The sequence below is a fragment of the Apteryx rowi genome, unplaced genomic scaffold, assembly GCF_003343035.1.
Source record: "Apteryx rowi isolate R43461 unplaced genomic scaffold, aptRow1 scaffold_98, whole genome shotgun sequence".
In the NCBI taxonomy this organism is placed as follows: domain Eukaryota; kingdom Metazoa; phylum Chordata; class Aves; order Apterygiformes; family Apterygidae; genus Apteryx; species Apteryx rowi.
Genome location: NW_020451293.1, coordinates 1123044 through 1145506, shown reverse-complemented (window position 1 = coordinate 1145506; position 22463 = coordinate 1123044). Strand labels below are relative to the sequence as shown.

General features: G+C 41.6%; 1 protein-coding gene across 5 annotated transcripts in view; it reads left to right on the top strand.

Annotated features, from left to right (window-relative positions):
* Positions 1-22463, top strand: part of MGLL (monoglyceride lipase) — a 72342-nt gene that overhangs the window by 28977 nt on the left and 20902 nt on the right. For all 5 annotated transcript variants that reach the window (XM_026055083.1, XM_026055084.1, XM_026055085.1 and 2 more), the window contains one exon: positions 22178-22314. In XM_026055083.1, coding sequence (XP_025910868.1) covers positions 22178-22314 — 137 coding nt within the window. The remainder of the gene's footprint in view (positions 1-22177; positions 22315-22463) is intronic.

The window sequence follows — 22463 nt, the reverse complement described above, 5'->3', positions numbered from 1 at the left end:
GATGCTATTACAGTTCACAGACTGGAAGAAAGGTAGAGTCCAGCTGTCAGGTTGAGTTCCTCTCTGTTGCCGTGTATTTCCTCTGCATACAGCCCCATTACTCAAGAGACATGAAAACCCTGTTTTAATATTTTTACTAATRGTTCCATTCTGAAGAATCCTAGCCCATTCTTGTTTGTCAGATGTCTGATGCTGGGACATTTTCTGCTAATAGTTCACTAGAATTGCCAAGTAAAGAAGTAAGAATAAAATTCTTCAGAGCTTGAGATTAAACTTTTCAAGTACAGCCGCTGTAGGGAAATTAGCCCTTCAAATTATCTTGACTTGTCTAACCTTCAGTCTGTTATGATCACTCATTTGTTTTGGACAGAGAGCTGCTAAGGTGTCATTAATCTGTCCTACCATGATACAGATATATGGACATAAATCTTTGTATGTATAGCCCCMAAAACTGCCATACAAACCTTGTGACATAGCAAAAATAGTAGGACTATAAGAGAATTCCTAGTTAGATGATTATTTGACCCTTGATCCATGTTAACTGTCATATGAGACCCATGGAGCCCTTTCTGGAATTCAGCACTGTGCCTTAGCCTTTCTCCTCTTTTAACTGAGGGAAGGATTGAGTCATAAACACTGCTGCTATGTGCAAAGCAGGCCGTGATGTCTGCTACATAGCATGTGGGTAGATAGAGAAGCTGAGAGGATATACCAGGGAAGAGTCATGCTCATGTGCCCCACTTCTTATATTCTCTCTTTAAGCATGTTCTACCAGCTACTGTTAGCACTGGGATCTCAGACGAGATGGTTGTTTGGTCTGTCTGGCAGAGCACTGCTTGTGTTCTTCTACAGTTTTATCCCTGTTTTGACTTCTGATTCAGAGTGGTCCTAAGCCAGTCTCTCTCTCTCAAGCCTTTTCTTTTCCATCTGTTGGGTGAAGGTGGCAGTTAGGCTTATCTGCCTTCAAGGGCAGCGATGAGGAATGTTTAACATGTGCAGAGCATGCAGAAGGTGAAACCACAGTGCATAATTATCAGATGAGAGTTCAGATATTACAGTACACGATGTAATTCCTTAGGAAGTAAGAAAAGTCTGTAAGAACCTAGAGCAAAGTCCTCCTATAAAACAAATAGCTCTCAGCTGTGGGGATGCTCAAGTAAAATTGAGAACTGACTCCATAGAGGGGGTTACAATGTGTACTTCTCCCAACACAGACATGAATTATGATGTTGAAAAACAGAAAGCAAAATTAACTCAAAATAAACTGGGAGACCAGTCTGCCTGCAACTGGTGAGCTCCAGTCAAATTGAAACCAATCACTTTTCAATTCCAGCTGTTCTGGCAGAGGATGACTGGTCTTGTAGCCCTGGATCTCAGAGCCAAAGCAACATTTTGCTAAAGAAAACAATTTAAGCTCCTTGAAATTATAGGCAAAATATGATTCATACTGCTAAAAGATGCAAATTTGCCCATGAATTGGACAAGCTCTTGAACATGCTCTTTCCATTGGATATTATATTTTCTCTTGCTTTCTCCCAGATTGCTGCATGGAGTTGTGCTTGTTGGTGGTTGTGAGATAGTACATCATAGAAAGGCCATACACATCGTGTAGAAAGAAGTGGTCTGGATACATCTCTTACAATACAGTGTAGTTGAATTAGGCCTATAACTGCATCAAAATATACTGTAGCTCAACTGCAGGGGAGTATTCTGTGGCTTAATGGACAGTTGTAAGTACTTTGAGATCCATTTTATTAAACAGAGATGTGCACATTATTTTTATTGTTATTTTTTACTGTTATTTTTTAGAAGCTCTGGTTTGGCCCATTAGCCTTTACTATAACTAAAACTCCAGATCCAGTCAAATAAGCTGATGTAAATCCTCACTCCTCTGTTCTGTGGAGTATTTTAGAAGCCATGAACTTAGAATTAGAAAGTAGGCATTCATTTGTGCTTTCCTCTTTGGGAACCATTTTRTTTAACCCTTTGTAGGACTAATCCAGTTCCTGTTCAAGTCAATGAAAGAGTTTTGTTATCACATTTTATTGTAACCAGAAAAGTCTTCTGCAGGTGAATCAGYGTAGTATTACTAAAAGCACTGTTGCTAACTTTAGTAATGCTGCAGCCAATCTACCTGGCACTTCACCATTACTGGGGAACTGGAACCTGACTTGAACCTTACAGCCATCCATAATATCTTTTAAAATATTAGCTGAAGTGATATGATGGTTMCTTGAACACCTGGATGAGATTTCTTCTTGCAGCACTCTCTATAAGAAGCCTGACTACAGGCTGGAGTACTATAGCCCACTCTTGCTCAGGTGTAGTTGTTTCAGTAGTGATTTTGTCACTTTAGCACTAGCGCTTCATTCACACTGGGATCATATAGTCCTGAATCTCTGCTGGCACCACATGGCATCTTTCAGGATAGTAAGCAGTGTTTCCATTTGAGGAGAACAACTACACAACTGCAAGAAAACACTAGGTGAATCATGAAAGCAAGTACCTATAGTGTCTCACACTTTAGAGAAGACCACAAACTGGCACTTGGAAATGCAAGTGTGGCTTTTGTTTTGTTTGACTTATGAAGGCAGATGAAACAACACTGTCAAGCTAGGATGCAGCTAGACCACAGCAAACTAAAAATAAAGCGACAATGAGTCTGTGCACAGATGGTGTATTTGAGTACACACACAAGCTGCAGTGGAATGTTAGCTTAAAACCCAGGCTAGGAATGGGGCATGGGATACTCAGCAGGTGTTTCCTCCACTCTGCTCAGGGGATGAGTGTACACTCACTGCTTGATCTCTGTTCCTGCTGTTGGACACCCAAGGCTGGATTCTGCTTTCACTTAAAATGGAAAAAGACTTTCTTTGTTTCACGAACTTCCTGAGTGTAATACTAGAGCCATGCTGCTGTAAACTGAGGAAAAACAGGGTTCTGCACCCATCTTTAGTCAGGAGTTGGGAAATTGTGGGGACTGCATACACCTTTAGCACAAAGACACATGCAAGTGAGAGAGCTGAGCACCTGAAATTAGGCATTAGAAATTAGACATCTAATGTGTGCTATGAAAACATGCCCAGACCAACCCATGCTGCTCAAAGCAATCTATTTGGKTTTTTTTAACCAATTTTTTGAAAGTCAGATTTCATTTTGATGTAATCAGTGACATAAGACAGGCAGAGAAGTTCTGTGCTATGACCCAGAGCTGGATGCAGGCATTGTTTGTATGTGCGTACGGGGCAGATGCAGATGTTTCTTCATCACTGCCCCTGTATGTGCACATCACTAGGTGTTGATATTGGACAGCAGTAAAGATTGAGGAAGAATTTTTATGCTTTCCTTCAGTCCCCCAATTAGTCTGCTCCTTCCAACTGCTCAGCCATTACTTTACCCACCCTATAAGAATAGGTTATTATAACAAAAAAAAAAACATCAAAACCCAACATATTATCCAATTAACAGGCTCATTTCCTGGCTGAGCTGAGTTTGCTCTTGATGCAGCTGAGGTGAGCAGGGGGGAAATGTGGATTTGAGCTCCAAGCCCCTTCAGAGCAAAGCTGAGCTGGAACACCCTTATTCTAGCCTTGCCCCATCCAACTTTTGGTGTGAGCTTTCCTCTTTCTTCACCCTACAAGGTGATGAGAAAAAGGTGATACAGAGCTAGCTCCCCTGGCTTTGCACCAAGCCCACTGTATGAGGGAATCCCTTTTAGGGCACACTGGGATCTGAGGAGCTGCCTTTTTACTCTGAAAGAAATGGGCTGTGCAATCTGCTCTAGTTCTCCTAATTATTCACTGCTTACTAATGAGCAGAGGGAGAAATGTCAGTGGGTCATTCCATGAGAGAGTACATCTTCTCTGCAGCTGCTCCTTGAACAAAGCCTTGCTGTTGGCCTTCACACAAGGAGGCGTGAGGCTGTAACAACGGGCCCTAGTGAGAAGGGGAAACAGCAACAGAAGGAACAGAATGCTCCCTTTTTAACAGAACAACTTTGAGCATGGAGCTGTCGGCACTGGCCACCTTCCAGACCATGCTCGTTAACCTGTCACTGTTAACTGTTAACAGACACACTGCATGACAGAGGAGTGACATGTCATTCATGCAGGAAACTTAAAAGGCTTCCTTCTTCCTGTGAGGGTTAAGTCTTTCTGGCTTCCCCTCCATGATTCTGCCTCTGAGATGAGGAATACTCTCCATGATAAAGAGGAGGGGACCATTAGATTTGTGTGGAGTGCAGGTAATGCTGGGGCTAAGTGATAGGAGTTTTGGAGGAGTGGTCCTGAAAATCAGGAATAAAACATCCATTATTCAACCAAATGGTTCACTTTGGTAAGGTAAGGAAAAATAATGAGGAAATAGCCTTGACCAAACTAGGTTCCTTTCATTTTACAAGCTGTTGTTTTGCTTATGTTATCTCAGTGATCTTTGCAATTGTCATCTATACTCAGTCTTTACATATATAAATCAATCCTCACATCAAGGGTCAAATTCTGCTTTCACATCTGCTCAGGTAAACCCAAAATAATTCTGTCACCATGTTACAAAGCAGGTTCAGGCACGTAACTTGTAGCTGTATTTCCTATTAGTGAAGGACAATCGACAACCTTTGTAATATTTTCAACAGCTCATCTGCCCCCTAGCAACCAGCTTTGCTAGCTGAAGAAATAGGTCTGCATGCAAGATGCTTGAGGGTGGAAGGACAAGGACCAGATGTCTATTAGACAGCTAAGGCTGAGAGAACAGATCATTGTACATTAGTAGCTACATCTACTGCCTATAGCTACTGAACAGAGATCAAACTTGCTTGAAACAKTGTTCCATAGGTCATTTCCTTTACTGATCTGTTCGTATCAGCAAAGATTTTGGCTCCAAGAAACTATTCAGAGGAACCTATATTCTTGAAGGAAAAAAACAAGGTGTTGCATATACCATCAGTCGAACATTTTCATTAATGATGTGAATGATGRGATGGAATGCACTTTCAGCAAGTTTACAGGGATACCAAGTTGTGGAAAGTCAGCATTACACTGGAAGGCTGCTATTCAGAGGGACCTCAACAGGCTGAAGAAATGSACTGACAGGAACCTCACAAAGTTTCAACAAAGATACTTGTTAAATCCMGAATCTGGAGTGGACTACCCCATGCAACAGTAAAGGTTGGGCACTGAATGGATAGAAAACAGCTTTTCAGAAAAGGAGCTGGAGATCCTGGCAGACAACAAGTTGAACTTGAGTCAAGAGTGTGACCCTGTGGTGAAGAAGACCAAATACTGGTCTGTATTGGAAAGATTATAGCCTGCAACTCAAGGGAAATGATTATTCTCTTCCATTCAGCATTTGTGAGATCRCATCTGTAATACTGGGTCCAATTTGCTCCCAAGTACAAGAAAAAAAATTGACGTATTGGAGCGAGGCCAGAGGAGGKCTGTCAAAACAATTAGGGTGCTGGAGAACAAGATGTACAAGGAGAGGCTGATAAAACTGGGTTTATTTAGCCTTAGAAGAGAAGGCTAAGAGGGGATCTTATTGCTGTCTACAAGTACCTGTTGGGACAGTGTAGAGACGGCAGAGCCAGACTCTTCCTGGAGGTGTACAATGGTAGGATGAGAGGGAACTGACACAAGTTGCAACATGGGAAATTCCAATGAGATATAAAGAAAAATGATTCTACCATGAGGGCAGTCGACTGCTGGAGCAGGGCTCAGAGAGGTCAGGGAATCGCTATCCTTGGAGATATTTAAAGCTCAACTGAACTTGGCCTGGCCCTGAACAACTTGATTGAATAGGAAACGCTTTGAGTGGGGAGTTGGTCTAGATAAAATAAAAAGAGGAAGCATGAGTTTGTTTTCACCTTTACAGGGACAATTTTTCCATGGCAACAGCATGTCATTAATGTGACTAGCTTTCCTATTGTTTATTTGTCAGATGTGTCTGATTTGGAAGAAGTTTCAGAAGGTAATTACTGATGATTCCTCACCTATAAATGTATCTTCCTACAGATGTGGAGTTTGTCATCCTATTGAGATACAAAYGGCTGTTCTAAGTTATTGAGCATCATTTGAAAAGAACAGAGGAGAAGATGTTTTGTGTGTATAACTTCTGTTGGAGTTAAAATATATTCCTGATTTCCCTACAATCCCTTCTGAGATAACAGGAGTTGTGGGAACACAGTCCACCTCAGGTTATTCTGTAGTTCAGTGCTAAACTGGAAGAACAGGATTATTAAGTGTTGGATTCAAAGAAGGCTCTTATTTGCATAGAACAGAGGCAACGGACAGGCTACTTTATGAAGAGAAAGAAGTAAAATATATCCCCAGTCAATAAATGGCCTGTAACTGCTGTTTCATCTTAATTTTTAATGCACTCTATACCTGCCTACCAACTAGTGAATAAAACTGCTTTTCTGAACTGAATAGCTACTGTATGTGGGGAAATCATTCACTTAAAAAAAGCAGAACTTTTCAAAACTTTGAAAGGATTGACCTTCCTTAGACYGTAGGTAACAGAGAGTCTGAAATCATGGGAAGTCTCACTAAAGCCACATGCATTTGTGTGCTTTGATAAAAAATGTGCCAGTCTTTCTTACTCCATTTTTCGCCAAATTGTTGCTGTTAGCAGATTCCCTGGGCCTGCCCCAACAAATACACTGCACTGTATTTATTAGTGCATTGGGAAATGCTATTAGCTGATACAGGGTCTAAACCAACAACAGGTTCCTTGCAAATGAGGCTTCAGATCCTTTGATGGTCCATGCTTCAAGATCAGGCTGATCAGCTGCCAAAATAAAGACACAGAAGCACTGTATCCTGCAGTGTCTTTGTAGTTCAAATGTTTGTTCTTTGATGGCTTRTTTGCTCATTCATGAACTGTGTCATGTTGCTATAGAGCTCGTATGCCTGATTCAAATTGGTGGATTTCCTCCATAAATAACTAGCCATGTTGATTTTCCCGGGAGTAGGTCTATTTGTTACATACTGTGAGCACTTTTAAGAGACTGTTCTTACAAGTCCTCAAACTAATAGACATTTTTCTTATTTAAAAAGAAGCAGAGACTTTTTTAAACCACAAATGTTCTCTAGCAGTCACTGCAAACAAGGCATTGAATATTGCAACAACAAGCCCCAGAAACAAAATAGACAATGAACTAAGGGAAAATTCATGCTTTTCAGATTCACATATTCAGATTCTTCCCTTTTTTTATCAGCCTGAGTGTTGCAAAGAAACATATTTTGCTATAGTGTCTGGTATTTTCAGTTAATCAGGTTCCTCTCATTGCACATTCATTTTGAATGTGAAACGGAAAGGACATTTCTTTATTAAAACATACTCTTATTAGGAACACAGACTGGAGGAGACTCCYTGGGTCATCTAGTCTTCTGTTCCTGTAAAAAGTATCCCTAAGTCTTTTTCACAAATGGACAAAGCTCAGCTTTTACCCAAGTTTGGTTGTTTGCAGTGGTCCAGCTGAGCAGGCTGTTCCAGCCTTTTGCTCCTCTGATTGCTAGAAACTTACTTCTCACTTTTTGTCTCAGTGTATTTCTGCCCACTTTATGGCTATGTATTTTAGCAACAATATTTTTATCTCTTCTCTATCTGGTGGTTACCCACAATATGTTAGTGAAGACCACTTCTGTTTTGGTCTCACATCTTGTCAAAGGAGTCTGRCAGAGCATTAACATTAACAGGGGTCTCTAGCTTATCTACTACTTAACCCCTGGACTCCTCCTGGTTCTGTCTTTCCCCTTCCCCTTTGAGACACTAGGCAGACCTTTCATGTGCCAGACTCCCTCAGTCTCGCCTCTCGCCCCTTCAGGGGTAGTGCCAACGCATGCACTCCCAGCTCAGCACTGCAGCTTCTCTCTAATTTCAGAATGTCTATAATTTAAAACCACATTTATAATGTGATTCTTATGTGGTTTGGGGGTTTCTTTTTTAATTGCCTAAGCTCTATGTCTCTATACACAGAATACAAGCTTGCACTCTCRGAAGGCGGTAGCTAAATGTCACCARCTTCACTGAGGCCAGGATTTGACTTGTGGGTTTTAAGGTTGTTTTTGCTATTTTAGTAAGAAGCTAACACGTCTYGGACTRTTATTTTAGAAAAGAAAACCTCATTTGAGCTGATAAAGAAATGCACAGGGAACTATGAGAAACACGGTTGATGATTTGGGAGAATTTCAGAATTAAAAAAAAATTAATCTTCATAATTGAAAGCCTCTGGCAGTGTGATCCTCTTCATTTCTGAGTCCATTAGTAAAGCAGAACATCTGGTTAGCATCTGGTTCACTTCCAATCCAGATGAGATTTTCCAGTATCACAACATTTCTTTCAGACTTGAGCATCTTCCTGCTTTATAAAAACAAAGTGAGAATTGCAAAAGGTCTCACAAAACCTATGACCAACTGGAAAGAGTCTTATCTGAAGGTGTGTGCAAGTCTTCTGTGCAGTCCAGCAGCCAGAGAGCCAATTGCAGTGGAGGTGGTTTGGTTTTGTAATGCAACAGTCTATTCACTAAGACATGGAATGAGAACTCATCAACTCATTTCTGTAAGCAACAGCTGGTCCTCAGATGGAAACATATCTTGGTCTGTGCCAGCCTTGGCCAAATGCATTCTAGTAACCCAAAGCAGAAAAGCTTTTTTTGCTTGGTATTCCAAAGACTTCCATTGATTTCACATAGCTTTAGATCTGGCCTATAATCTGTATGTTTCAATAAAGCAGCAATTTTAGAAGTCACAGATTTCTCTTGCAGGTGGACCTTCCCTTTAATCGTAGGATCCATCCAATATGATTCAAACCAGGATGAAGCTCATTATTTATTACAATACTAAAATATACAAGAAGGTGTTTGGAAACCCACACTCTTTCCCCAGCTCTGCCATAGAGTCAAYGTGTATCTCTCAGGAAAAACACTTCACCTCACTGCGTCTCAGGTTACTCATTGTGAAATCAGAAGGAGATACCAATCCACTTCCAGACAGCTTGAACATGAAAAGCCCTTAGCTCTAAGAATGCAAAATTGTTCTGTGAATGGCTCTTCACAGGCTAAGAGGAAGATTCAGCCAGTGAAGAGAGCAGTTCACAGTCTAGAGTAAAATATCTTGCTAGTATTTAAAGATATGAGGCAGAGAAATAACAAAAGTTAAATTGCATCTGTATAGCATTTTGAAACGTCCAAACACTAAGCATTTGATTTTGGAACTGCTCGGGCATGCAGTTGAGGTGGAAAACAAACAATTTCAGGTCAGATAATTACATGTACTGCTAGACTAGTTCAGTAGCTGTATGTCCACTGACTGAATTTGTACTCAGGGTTGCACCTGGAAACTTGACCATTTCACAAACAAGGCAGAAAAGTTACTTTGTACCAACTAAGTCTGTGCTTTACTTCACCCTCCATTAGTATTATTGCCCTGTGAGGGGGAATAACCAGTTTTAAYCCTCAGGTGAGATTTCTTAGGGCATCAAAACTGAAGTCACAGCGTCTATCCCGTGACACTCAGGAGTTAATTTCTCCAAAGATACTGTCTGCAGATTCAGTTCATGGGGAAAGTTGTTATACCAACAGCATCTCTAATGCTGAGATTTATTCAGGGCTTGGCAGTACTCTCCAATTTGAAAATCCTTTTTCAGCTTGAAAAAAAATGTGCTGAATTGTAGATGATACAAAGACTAATGCTCTCAACCCAGATTCCCTTCAAACTGACATTCTCCCTACTGCATTTATTTTGTGGTTCTGAATCTATCAAAGCAAGGAGTGCTGGGAGACCCTGGCAGTTTGTCTAATGCTAAGGAGTATGCAGCCTGATCTTTAGTGGTGCCAGGTTTGTGCTCGGTTCGGCGGAGGGCTGGGGGAAGGGAGAGAAGGCTCAGGGCTTTTCTGAACTGATCCTGTCTGCTATTTTCTTGTTATTTTGACTACAATGCCATGCCTTTTCCTGAACCTTGCACCCATCCTGACAGTGGTTTTGAAGAAAGCTTTTTGTGAGCTGCAAATACTCCCTCAATGATTGTTTAAAAACTARCTTGTATAGCCCAAAAGCAACATACAGGTCCCTAATCTTCAACAGCTCAACAGTTGTACCTGTGGGTTGTTTCCTAAAGTGCAGGCCCAGCGGGAAATAGTCGTCTACTGTCAAGCAGCTGTGGTATTAAATGAGCAATAGAGCACAGAAAGCAGTAACCTGCCTGTTTGATCCTGACTTGTTTGGTAAATAAATACACTGTGAGGATTTTAGAGTTGCTGAGAGGAGTGTTACAGAGAAAATGATAGCAAATACCAAAAAGCAGCTGAAACAATAGCACTGAAATCAATCTGTACCAAGAARGGACACCAGTTTTGCTGCAAGACAAATTTAGTAGAGCTATTTTCTGCCATGCTGCTTCCCCATGACTTGCACCATGTAAATACCACCCAGTCGTGAGCCAACTGGCAGTCACTGGGCTCTGTTCTGGCACACTAGGCRGTTTTGTCCCACCCAGGAACACTCCTTGTCAGGCCTGCTTAATCAGAAGATTTTTTAATTGCATTGATGGGAAAAGCAGATCCCAGTCGGGTCTGGGAAAAGACATGTACCCTGGGGTAAATAAAAAAAAAGCCTGCCCTTATTTCAAAGAATCCACCTGCTGTTCAGATAGTATATCAGTAAGCTTGTGCAAAATGGATATAAAAGGCTGTCAGCTCTAGAAGAGTGGTATTTCCTTCATGCCTTGTCAGGAATGGGGACAAATCCAGTCTGATGAGGGTAGCACTACCCTCTRCTACTACTGGTCACAAGACCACTGCCATGTGGCAGTGCAAATGAGTGAAGCAAAAAGCAAAAATCTCCTTAATTCTATGGGAAAGATGTTCTTCCAAGCTTCCTTCAGACAGGCCGCTTGAGAACTGAAAGTGCAGCCCGTGGGGAGAACTGATCCTGAATACAAGAGTTTGGGAGCTCTGGTTTGCAAATTACCTTATGGCAGATTAATTTGTAAAACACCTTGCCAGTGTCTTAGAACATGTTTCCCACTTTTAAGAAGCATCGTTGTTATTCATTTGCCAGTTGCTTAAAAATTATATAACCAAAAAACAGTGCCAAGATTGCTTTGGAATAGAGAAATGATGTATTCTAGTGCCAAGAATCTCACAGACTAAACAGAACCCACTGGGAGCCCTTGCTCTATATGGGAGCCTGTGTTTATTTTAACATATAAATAAATTGGATGAGGAATGGTTCTTTTAAACTATTTTTGTTATTGATGTGAGTTCCTGTTGGGTGGTCTATGTGGAAGGGAACCTTTTGAAGATAGCTTGAAAGGGAGTTGTGCCTGTCCCCCAAGACATCAGTCAACAGCATGGAAGAAGTTGCTACAAGTTCCCTTGTTCTAGCTTTCATCTCTTTTTTTTTTTCTTGATGCTTAATCTAGTGTTAGCAGGGAAGAATTAGGGCTGTCTTTCCTGAGATTAATCGATTCAATTGTTTTCTCAAGCATAAAAATATTGAAGGCACATGTATGGATTCTGCAATGTAACTAGCCTGCTGATGATCTTGCAATGTGCTGGGCAAGGCTCCCTGCTCAGAGATCAAGAGGTGGGTCATTAACTTGCAGTGCTGTTTGGAACGGAACAATCAGGCGGGTTGTGCAAACTTTCAAGCAGGGCAAATGAAACCGTCTTTAACCAAACAGAAGAGCAAGAAATGAATGGCCTTTGTTAAGGAAAAATGGAAATGTTTTCTAGTTAAACAAGCTGTCATTTAGGACTTAATAGCATGTGCGTGTTGGAGAGCCAAGCCACATGCCAGCAATGCTTTGGAATAAATGGGCAGCAAAGGGGAAGGGGAGTGTGCTGTTCCACTGCAGCTCTGGCTTTTTCATTGAAAATCCTGACATTTTGAATTGGTGCCTTAGCTGTTTGAAAGCATGTTAAAGCTGGACCTTGGATCAGAAAGTTAATGCAAGTGGACTTTCATCCTTTTTTTCATATGGGAAAATTAAAATTTGCACCCTTTGGGGGATTTTTATGATGCTAAAGCAAGAGAAGAAAAGTATCCTTTATACCTATTTTTTTTAAGATAAGTTAAAACAGCAGGGAGATTTTCCTTGGCTGCTATAAAGGTGTTGTCTTCACTCCCAGTGAGCGTGAAACTCTCACTACCATTAGTTAAAGCTTAAATCGTRTGTAGAGAGCACAACAGAGGCCCTACACTGTTTTAAGAGATCAACAGCATATACGTCAAATGAACCAGTGAGAACCTGAATTAACTTCAGCAAAGTCCATGGAATTGTTCTGCAGTAACTGAGAGCTGATACTGGTTTTACATCACCCCAAATTTCCTAGAGTAAGTCTTTGAAGACCAACTTGGATGTTAGACAAAGTCATCCTTTCTATACTTCAGGCAACGATATGCTCCTCAGGAGACAGAGAGAAATCTCAGCGCAACATTGCAAGAATAACAATTGAAAAGTATTACAGGGCCTTAAATAAAATCACTTACTGCCTGGTTATAAAACTACTCAGAGGCACCATACAGTTTGCATCACTGATTATGTATCTTACATTTATATTGTGGTTTTCATCCCGTGAGAAAAGAGATTAAATAGGAATAGCTTCATCCATCGCCAAAAAGAAACTCTTTTGCAGTGGAACTCAACAGCTGCTCAACTATCTACATCATCTTTGTGTAGCATTTTCAAATCATTGATCCCAGTAGCCTGACAGAGAAGGACATTCCCTTCAGCTGTCTTTTGCTGTAATATTCATGCAGACAATACACAGGGCTGGCTTGGGAGGTGCCATTGCAAAAGGAGTTGAGGAAGAAAGTGGAACATTGTTGCATATGAGCTTTGTGGAAAAGGAAATGGATTCCATACTCCTCTCTTTCATGAGCCTTAACTTCCCCAAGCCACTCCAAAGCTGCATACTGATTCTGCAGTGCAAGTGTGAGAAAACTGCACTAATACAGACCACACAGGTAGTGACTGTGGTATTGCAGGTTTTCATAGTGCCTTGCCTCCCTTTCGTTACAGGATATCCCAGGAGACAGTTACAATATTTTTAGTTTGGCCATAGTGACTGCTGTTTGTAAATGCAGCCTATGAAGTGCTCATTATTTTGCAACACAAAACTCAGATGTTTTTTTTTTCAGCATGTTTTCATGAGCAGCATGATGTTCCAGGAAGACTTTTAAGAAAGTGAAATTCAAAGCCAAATCCAGCAACAGCGTAAGAAATGGGCAAGTCTTCTAAAGCCAAAGGAACCATGCTTGTATCCATTAGAAATGAATTGGCTCTTAACATTGACAGAAACAGTTTGCCTTGTTGGACAAAATTAGTGACTGTTCTGATATGTACCAGGTCATTTTGTTTGTCATTTCTAGACTACAGAAAAGATTTTAACTGGCTACAGCAAGACATTAGTTCTCTGCATGCCAGTAATAAGGCGCAAATAATTTTGGTATAGAAATTTGCCTGTTTCTTTTTTTTTCTTAACCGAGACAACAAACAATATATCTCTGTGTGTGCACTATTCTAAAAATAACTTGGCTCTGCAAATGTGTCTCTGATGTGGGAGGAGGCTTTCAGTTTGCTGCGCTCTTTGTGTGAGGCAAGAGAAGAAAACCTGTCCGGTAAATGCTGAAAGAAAAATGATTTTTCTAATCTTGAGAAAGAAAAGGGAAGATGATGGACTTGTGTGTTCAAGACAAGACCCCCTTTTGATACGAGACAGACAGAATCCATCTGCAATTCTTAYGTACATGGTCAGTACATAAAACAGCAAAGGTGGAGAGATGCTTCTGTTAGGTACCATATTTAATGGTCTTATGTGCCCATTGTCATGGGCAATCCAGGGTCCTCACTGTATGTACAAGCTGGTATGAAAGAAGGGATGCCAAGGACTGTCCAGACAGAGAAAAGTGGGCAAGAGTTACTGAGAATGAGCATGTGTTGAAATATATTTCAGAGCCTTGAGGAAAAGAAAGATGGAACTAGTGGTTAGGGTAGACCCTTTCCCTTCAGTCCCCAGGACTTCCTGTCTGACTGGGGAAGTAGTCCTCTTGCAAACACCTTACAGAGTAGGCTTCTATCAAACATTTGGAGTCTAAAGCTTGTCTGTACTGCAGAGCAGGTTTAGTCTACAGTCCTGGCTCCTACTGGTCCAGATCATGGGTGCAGGTGGAGCACTCCACATCTCTCCTTTCCAGCCTAAGCACTGGTTTTCCTTCTTGTGGAAACTAAAGCTGTGGGAGAGGATGAGAGAGATGGGGCACGGCTAAGGCTAGGTCAGGCAGACACTGTTTGAGTGCCTCCCTTGGAAAAGCTCACTTCCAAGGTATATCTACAAAATACACTGCAGTATGGCCCCTGGTCAGCTAACCTAGGCAGCAGCAGCAGAGTCATGGTAGCATGGCATATCCTGGGACAACTTACACTGCTTCTCAGCTAGCTCAGATATCTCTGTACTGCCTTTGTTCTCCTTCTGTATGCAAAATGGGGAGAACAGTATTCCTTACCTCATAGTAGTGTTGTAAGGAGGGAGACACTAAAGTTTGAAAGGTGCTATCATGGTAAYGGTGTGGGAAGAGTATCTTTATGGGCAGCAGACCCTACTGAATGCACTACATGGACCTGCCTTGCTTTGGTTGGGGAACGGGAAAAGACTGATGGGAAGAAAAAACAGAACAAGCTTCTTTTTCATTTGCTGTTTTAAGAGTGTTCTCAGTGCAAGAAAACCACCTTGTGGGGTAGGAATCTTTACAGTGAAATCTGAGGTGCTTCCTGTGTCTATTTGTTCTGCAAGTGGAACATTTGCTTTGCATGTTACTGATGATAAAGGCACAGTCTGTTGACTTTTCCAGATGTTGATTGTCCTGCTTTGAAGCTTCTTCCTGTTGCTTTAGTTGTTTGTGTGGCTGAACAGTGGATTAGATGTACTGCTTGTTAAACAAATAATTAAACATCAGGAGCTTTGAAATCCGGTATGTTTAATTAATGAGCTTTGCTCACTTGATGAAAAGAATGTGTACTCGATTCATTATAAACCAAGTATAGTTTGTTCAGTAGTTAACTGTTCTGACAATTTCAAGTGTTTACTAGTTCATTATTTTTTTTGATTAAGCCTTAAAAAAACACCCAACCAGAAAATCCAGGCTTCACACAACATTTGCAGTGCACACCCATTATTAGTGCCGTCCTGTTTATTATCTCACCCACATCCTCCATGTATATGCTTTCTCCTAGCTCCTCCTCTGTATAATGTGCTACCTTACAATCTGGGATTAGAGTTAATTATTACTTTTAGTTCTTGCAGTAGCTGGGACCGAGGTCTGTGATGATGCCCTACAGTGCTGGATGCTGTACAGGTGCAATGAAGTGCAGTCCTTGCTCAGAGGAGTTTAAATAGATCTCCTAAATACAGACATCGGCTATGTCTGAAAGAACAGACATAGAAGACCCAGTGCCATAATGCCTTCTGACACTACTTAATTAACACTGCTACACTGCCTTCCAAACCTAAAACACCCCTGAAAACTCTATCTGCTTTCTCTCCTGCTTTTAAATATAACCACTAGCTAAAGCATTACACTGTATCCTAACCATTCTTTTCAGTGCCGGTTTAAACACTTTGAACACCTGCAGAGTGTCATGTCTAACATCTCCATGGGTTGACGGTCAGTGTTACACAAAAATGCAAGAAGATGCAAAGAGAAATTCAGGGGTGTAGGCTGAAGGCTTAGACAGAAATATCCTAGCAGGTCTGTTGGCATTACAGTTGTACTGGCGTGCAGCTGACATGACTGGCTTTGCCTGTAAATCTGAATGCATTTTGTATGTGGCAGAGAGGAAGGCAGGGTCTAACAAGGGGCACCATCTCCCAGTCCATGGGGGCTGGATATCAGTGTGAGCTACTGAAGTAGTCTCTTCCCACAGCAGCAGGATTGCAAGCCTTGTTGTGAACCTGTCAGATACATCACAGCAAGGGCCCCCACCTGAGCAAGCTTGCTACATGCTATTACTTATAAAGGTCACAGGAGAGGGATTAGGTTGGCACATATGCACCTTGTGCACTGGAAGAGCCATCCAAATTTCTGTCATCAGCATCACCCTCCCACAGGCTCAAGGCCCAGCATTGCTACTCCACTTGGGCCACCTGCAGAGTAAAACCGTCTGTGAGAGCCTTTAATTATCATTTTTTCCTAACTAAGATAGTTTAGCAGCAGGGAAGGACATGTTTTTGTCACATCTCTCTGCTACAGCATTGCCTGCTCAGAGGGATGAGGAACAAGAAGGGTGAGGGCTAGATGGGCCCACCTTAATGTGTCCAAGGATCACATGCATCAGCTAGGAGCCACTGCTCTCTCAGATTTGGGGCAGAAAACTGAGGTCTTCAGGGATAAAGCAAGTCATTCAAAGAGCTAATAAATAAATACATACATAATACTCATGTAAGTAGCTCCTAAAAGACATTTAGGGAATGGACTTGTCAGAAAAATCTCTCCAATAAGATTATTGATCAAGGAGGCAGTGAAATAAGAGGGTCTTCAGCTTGAGCTTAGTGTGGGCTATAACAAAAGTTCTTCCTTTATACACCACTGCTCAGCATGGCAACAGGAGTACTATAATGTACTGCTACTTACTGCTACTGCAGAGCCAGTGCTGAAGCAGTAAAATCACATTTTCTAGCCTCCAATGGCTCCTTTGGGAACTGAATTGCATCCATGCTCTGGCTTATTAAATCAGTCACTACTGCACTGAGCCTTGCTGATGGTCCCTTCTGACATAATTAAGAAGTGTCCCTTAGATGCAGGATTCTGCAATACGAGAGTGGCTCTTTGGCTGTGGCGGATTAATTGACTTTGCAGTAGTGACAGTTCTCACCTTTAACTACTTCTGAAAATTCCTGGATCCAAGCTTTTTCGTTAGTGCCATTGCAATTTGAAATGTATTTATGCTCAGAGAGAGTAGTAAGCCTAGAGTGCTTGAACTTTTCCTAACCCTCCCTGTTAGTGGTCCTCCCACTTTAAATTCTTGGAGTTACCTATCTAGAGAGGAAAACAAATACACAGTGTGAAACAGGAGTCAAGCTCTGTATTTCTCCTGGTTGTTTCTACCATCAGTTGGTTAGAGACAACATTTCAGACCTCATAGACATTTGCGATGTTGTCCTCACCAGTCCAGTAGAAATGGATCCAAACCATTTCCTTTTCCCCAAAGCTGCAAACCTCTAAAGATGAGGAAAGTCAAGATCCAGATTCTGCCTAGACATTTATTGCTYCCCAGACAGATTTTCCATGTCCTCTCTCTCCACTTTATGGCTTTTCCATAATAAGGAGGGAGCAAAGGCTGGAAAAACAATATGGCTTGTAATTTCTGCTCTCCCATGACTGTAAGCTTTAAGAAACACTGCTGAAATGAGTAAATTTACAGCAGCATAGCTGAAGTCAACATTTGACCCTGCATTTCCTCTGTCACCTCATCTTCTATAGCTAAACATTCCAGTTGAAGCTTTGAAAATCAATTCATTCCTCACCTGAGCAACACAGAGTTAGTCTGTGCCTTTGTCATGGAGCATTTGGCATCTAAGAAAGAGAAAGGAATACATATAGCTTACGGCTTATATAAAAGCTGGGTGTGAGAACAAAATTTCTGCAAATATCTGAGGGTGGACAAGGCCTAGGAAAAGAAAGCAGAGAAGAACAGGATGAAATTAAGATAACAGAATTTGCTGAGCTGTGAAAGAAAGGAATGGAAACTTTAGAGCAGAGAACATTTGAAACTTAAGGAGAAGCAAAGATGCTGTCTTGGAAGACAAGCCTCCGCTCAGGTGGGATATAGCCCAGAGGGACTTTTCCATCACTTATTTGTGTGATTTGACAAGGATTTGAACCTTCCTCCCCTTCCAGAGGGAATGCAATGTGACGCTGAGAAGAGACAAAAGTTGTCAAAGCACGAACTCCTTTGTTCTTCCACCTGATTTTGCAGTTTGAAAAAAAAATCACCTATGTCTTTTCTCAGGAAAGGAGCTGTTCAGCAGCTTCTCCCTTCCTTTCGCCCCATATGAGGGTCAAACTGTTTAAGACAAACAATGCTGCTATGCTTATCCAGCCCCTTAATGTCTCTGAGGGCTGAGTGCTAATGCGACAGAGGCCATAGGGTATGTGGAGATGGGCACTTCCAGGTTCTCCTCTTTGACTAATGCTCTGTTGATCTAATTTAATGTATTTAAGAACTGACTTCTTCAGCTATGCCATTGCTCCATGGCCCCAGCAAAAAGGCATCATGCCGGAAATTAATCACCAGCGAGCAGCCAACAGCAGAGTGGCAGGTGAAGCACACAGCATGGCTCCCCTTGTGTGAATGAATTTGTCCAGTAAGTCCAGAGCTGGGGTACGCTTGTTTCTTGAGTCAGATCCTATTTGGCCTATACTGAAGGGAAGGGAGTGTCAAACTGTGTCAGGCTTTTTATTTACATTTTTTTAGCATATCTCCAATCTGACCAGTGTGTAAAATCCTTTGAGGACTGTGAACAGATGTCAGCTGAAGGGTGTGGCTGCTTTGGAGTGGCTTTCAAGAGCAAGACCCTACAGCATAAAAGGATGTGGGACTTGAGGAATGGAGAGACTTGTAAAAGTATGCATTTGCAGGGTCACAGGGATCCTTTATGCAGGCAGAGGGATACCTACATGGTGATAACGCAGTCCCCAGACCCCTCACACCTCAAATGTTTTATCTCTGAAATATCTCTGAAACATCAAGAGAGGTGTGTAGCTCTGAAGGATCTATAATCATGGATGAAATCGTGCTCTTAAGTCATGCTTTCAGACAGAACTGATCATGAGTTACTCTTCTTGTCTCTACAGTGGTAGAGCTGCAGTCTGAACAAGTTCATGCAGAAAATACAGAGGGCAAAACAGCATAATAAGTATTACATACTGGGACAGATCCCTGCAGTCTTTATTCAGACCTTGTTCAAGCAAAGTATGTTATTTTGCAGTGGTGTGTTTGGTTGGACAGGGAGGTTTAGATCTCCTATTTTGAGATTTGCAATTAAAAAAAAAGAACATGTAGATTCTCATTTTTAAAGGCTTACATATAGGAAAGGATACTCATAATTATCTCAGTACATACAACCTGAAAGAGTCAATCACTGAGCCACTGCAGATGCACAACTATTAGCAGTGAACCACCCAAGTTGGATATGAAGCCAGGCAATATATTTTGAAAATCTAGTGTACCATGCAGATGTGCACTGATAATCATAGCCTTTTACAGATGAACATCTTAAAAGCCTCGTTGTTAAGACATTGCTCTCTTTAAACTAGGGGTTCCAGGAGGAGAGTTGATACAGGGAACTCCCAGGGCTCTGATACTCATGACACTTCTCTGACCTGCCCTTGTCTCACTTCTGTTTTGAGCAGCCTCTGGTTAGTTCCAGGTCCTGGGTCTCACGGAGAGTTCCCTTTAGTTCCTCTCCTCCTGCACCAGCTTTCTTGAAACTGGTTGTGGAACTACGGAACCACTAAGGCAGATTCATTTGCAGTAAAAACCTAAAGCAAATAGACTTACATCAAGGATGCACCTGACCTTTTGTTCTTAATAGCTCTAAAGGCAAAAGATCAGAGAAAAACATGTCAATATTCTTGACTGTATCGATGTTTGGCTGTGCAGATGCCTTTCATTTAACAGAAGAGGTCTTAGTTACTTGCCCTGAAGCTTTTTCAGCTGGGAGATTCAAACTTTCAATAAACTCATTATCTTTTGGAGTAAGTTTGGTTTCTTGGAGGGGAAGAGAGAAAAGTGATAAAATAAAAGAACACAACCTAGAAATGCCATCTGGCTAGTGCTGGACAAGCAAAAGGGACAGCATCAATACAAAGACTAAGAATCCATACTTAAATGGCCTTCCTCTATCATGTGTGCAGGCAAACTGCCCCCCAAAGCATTGTTCTGTGCCATCTGCATGGGGAACAGTAATTTAGGAATTAAAAGCAGGGTCAAAAGACAGGTTCATCAGGTAAGTAATTAATTAAAAAAACCCAAACTCTGGAGAAATCCAGTGACTTGCWTGTCACAGCTACTGCACAGGTAATTCTTGGCTCCCCACAATCATAACTTTCACTGATGTCAGCAGTTTTACTATTTTGTGGTAGGACTAGGGAATTTTCTCCRTGCTGAGGACCCAGGAGGCCTTCCAGACCTGCCTCTGTATTATCCAAAAATAGAGCAAAGCCTTACAGCCCCACAACAGGGAGTCATGACCCATATACAGACCTGGGCCATGAGGGTTTGCTATTTCTGCTTAATCAGCTCTCTTATACAGATGTTGTAGAGAAAGAGATCCTAGAAGCAAGGCAAGTACCACCGGAAAAAAAAAGAAGTTGGAGAGCTCTAAAGAGAGAAAGGGTTCCTGTCTCTGGACTGTTCAACCCATATTAATCTGCTAAATTTGAAATTTAAATATCAGACACGGAAAACATTTGAACCCCATAAAGTAGGTGGACTGAATGTGTATAAAGCTTGGGAAAAACTCACCTTCCATCTTCTTTCTATGATAAAAATCAGCTTAAAGTAAATAGTTCCAGTAGCCCCACAGACAGTTTCACTTCTGTAGATTATTGCAACTCTTATTTTAACTGGCTTTTCAGTTTATTTCTGGTTGTTGATCCATGGAAGATGCTTGCTATATCATATTTTGGCTGGAACTGGAGAGTGTACATGGAAAGCAGAACCAGTAATGTGTATTTATAATTGACCATCATGACACCTATGGGTTTACCTTGCAGACGTCATGGTTGATTGCAGTATTCATTGCCATGGCACCCAACTCTAAAGACCACCCGCCAAGACAAAATAAGAGCAAATTTTGTGCTCAGTTTTTCTTAGATGGAGCATATTTAGTCCAGGTGTTTATTAGAAGCTTTGCCTAATTTGGGAGGTGGTTGTGGTTTTTTGATGGTTTGCAAAAAAATTTAGCTTAGACATACTGATTTCTTCTGGTATGAATATAGCAAACAGATCTAACTGAAAAGCCTCCACCTGTAGGGCTGGGTAGGCAATGCTTTTTTTTGCTGATCACTAGAGGGAATACCATCCACCATGTAAACAATTATCAGGCACTTAACACCCTTTAACAAGTCATTGCCTATTTGTGCCTTCAAATATCTCCCCCTGCAACTGATCCCACTAGGAGAAGACCTAGGGAGACACAGTAGGAAGGAGATGTTGTTTGAGACATCCTACACCCTATTTCATACTCATATGGTTTGCTTAGTGTTTTCTCCTTCACAGTTTTCCTTAACATCCTGCATGGAATGGAAACAAGCAAGGAGACTCTTTCTTTTTTCAAGGAAGAATTCTGTTCTTGATAGATAACAGTATGTATATGTGGTCAGCTACTCATACAAACTGCTTCCCAGAGGTGGTTTTCATTTCAAGCCTTTGAAAGTTCAAAATTGCCTGGAACTGTGTTCATGGATATTGCTGACTCCACCTCTAACAGGGATACAACTGTTTCCATAGCAACTCATCATCTCCAGTTTTAGTCTCTCCCTTCCCTTTGATCAGACAAGATAATTCCCAGATACAGAATAAGCTAACAGCATCCAGGTGCAGTAGAGTTTGCATTGACACTTATTTAGGAGGAGCATGCCACTTGATATATTCCCATTACAGAGCATTGCAATGACTCACACTTGGGATCCTCAGCTAAGAGCTCTTGAACTGTTAGCAGGGAAGATTTCCAGCTCACTCAGTGCTCTAGAGTAGTAGTGGGAAAAGGCAGGATGCTGCAAAGCTCATACACACCCAGGTTTTGGAAAAGACTACATCTAAGGCCTGTTAAGTTTATAGTGATCATATCCAGTTTTCAGAATTTTCCATTTCTTACCACGACTCTATACAGCAATTCTTACTGTGTGGTGAGCCTTCAGACCCCAGTAACTATGTTCTCTGGGGCAAAAATCCATTTGCCAGTATGCAGTGACCTTCTACATGTACAGCAAGGCAGACAGTGCTGTCTCTGCGCAGCATCCTTGGCATTTCTGCAGTACTCTGTCTATTGAGAGCTGATTGCAGGAGAAGGTTGAGTTAAGCCAGTAAAAGCCCAACAGGCATGTTTCTGATAAAGCCTTTCTCGAATGTGACCATTGCTTTGAATGACTTAGATGCATGCTTTCCTTTTCCCCTACAGTTGGCCATGGGCAGAGCGAGGGTGATCGTATGGTTGTGTCAGATTTCCACGTCTTCATCAGGGACAGCTTGCAGCACATTGATCTCATGAAGAAAGATCATCCTGGCCTCCCCATTCTCATTCTGGGACACTCCATGGTAAGCATCCTTTCCTCTACACTTCCCAGCACCATCCAGGATGTGTGCCACACCACAGTAGTACTGCTCTGGACAACAAGGAGTAACTGAGCCCACAGAAGGGAAAACAAAACTACAAGCTAGCTTCCAACCCACTTCATACACTGTGT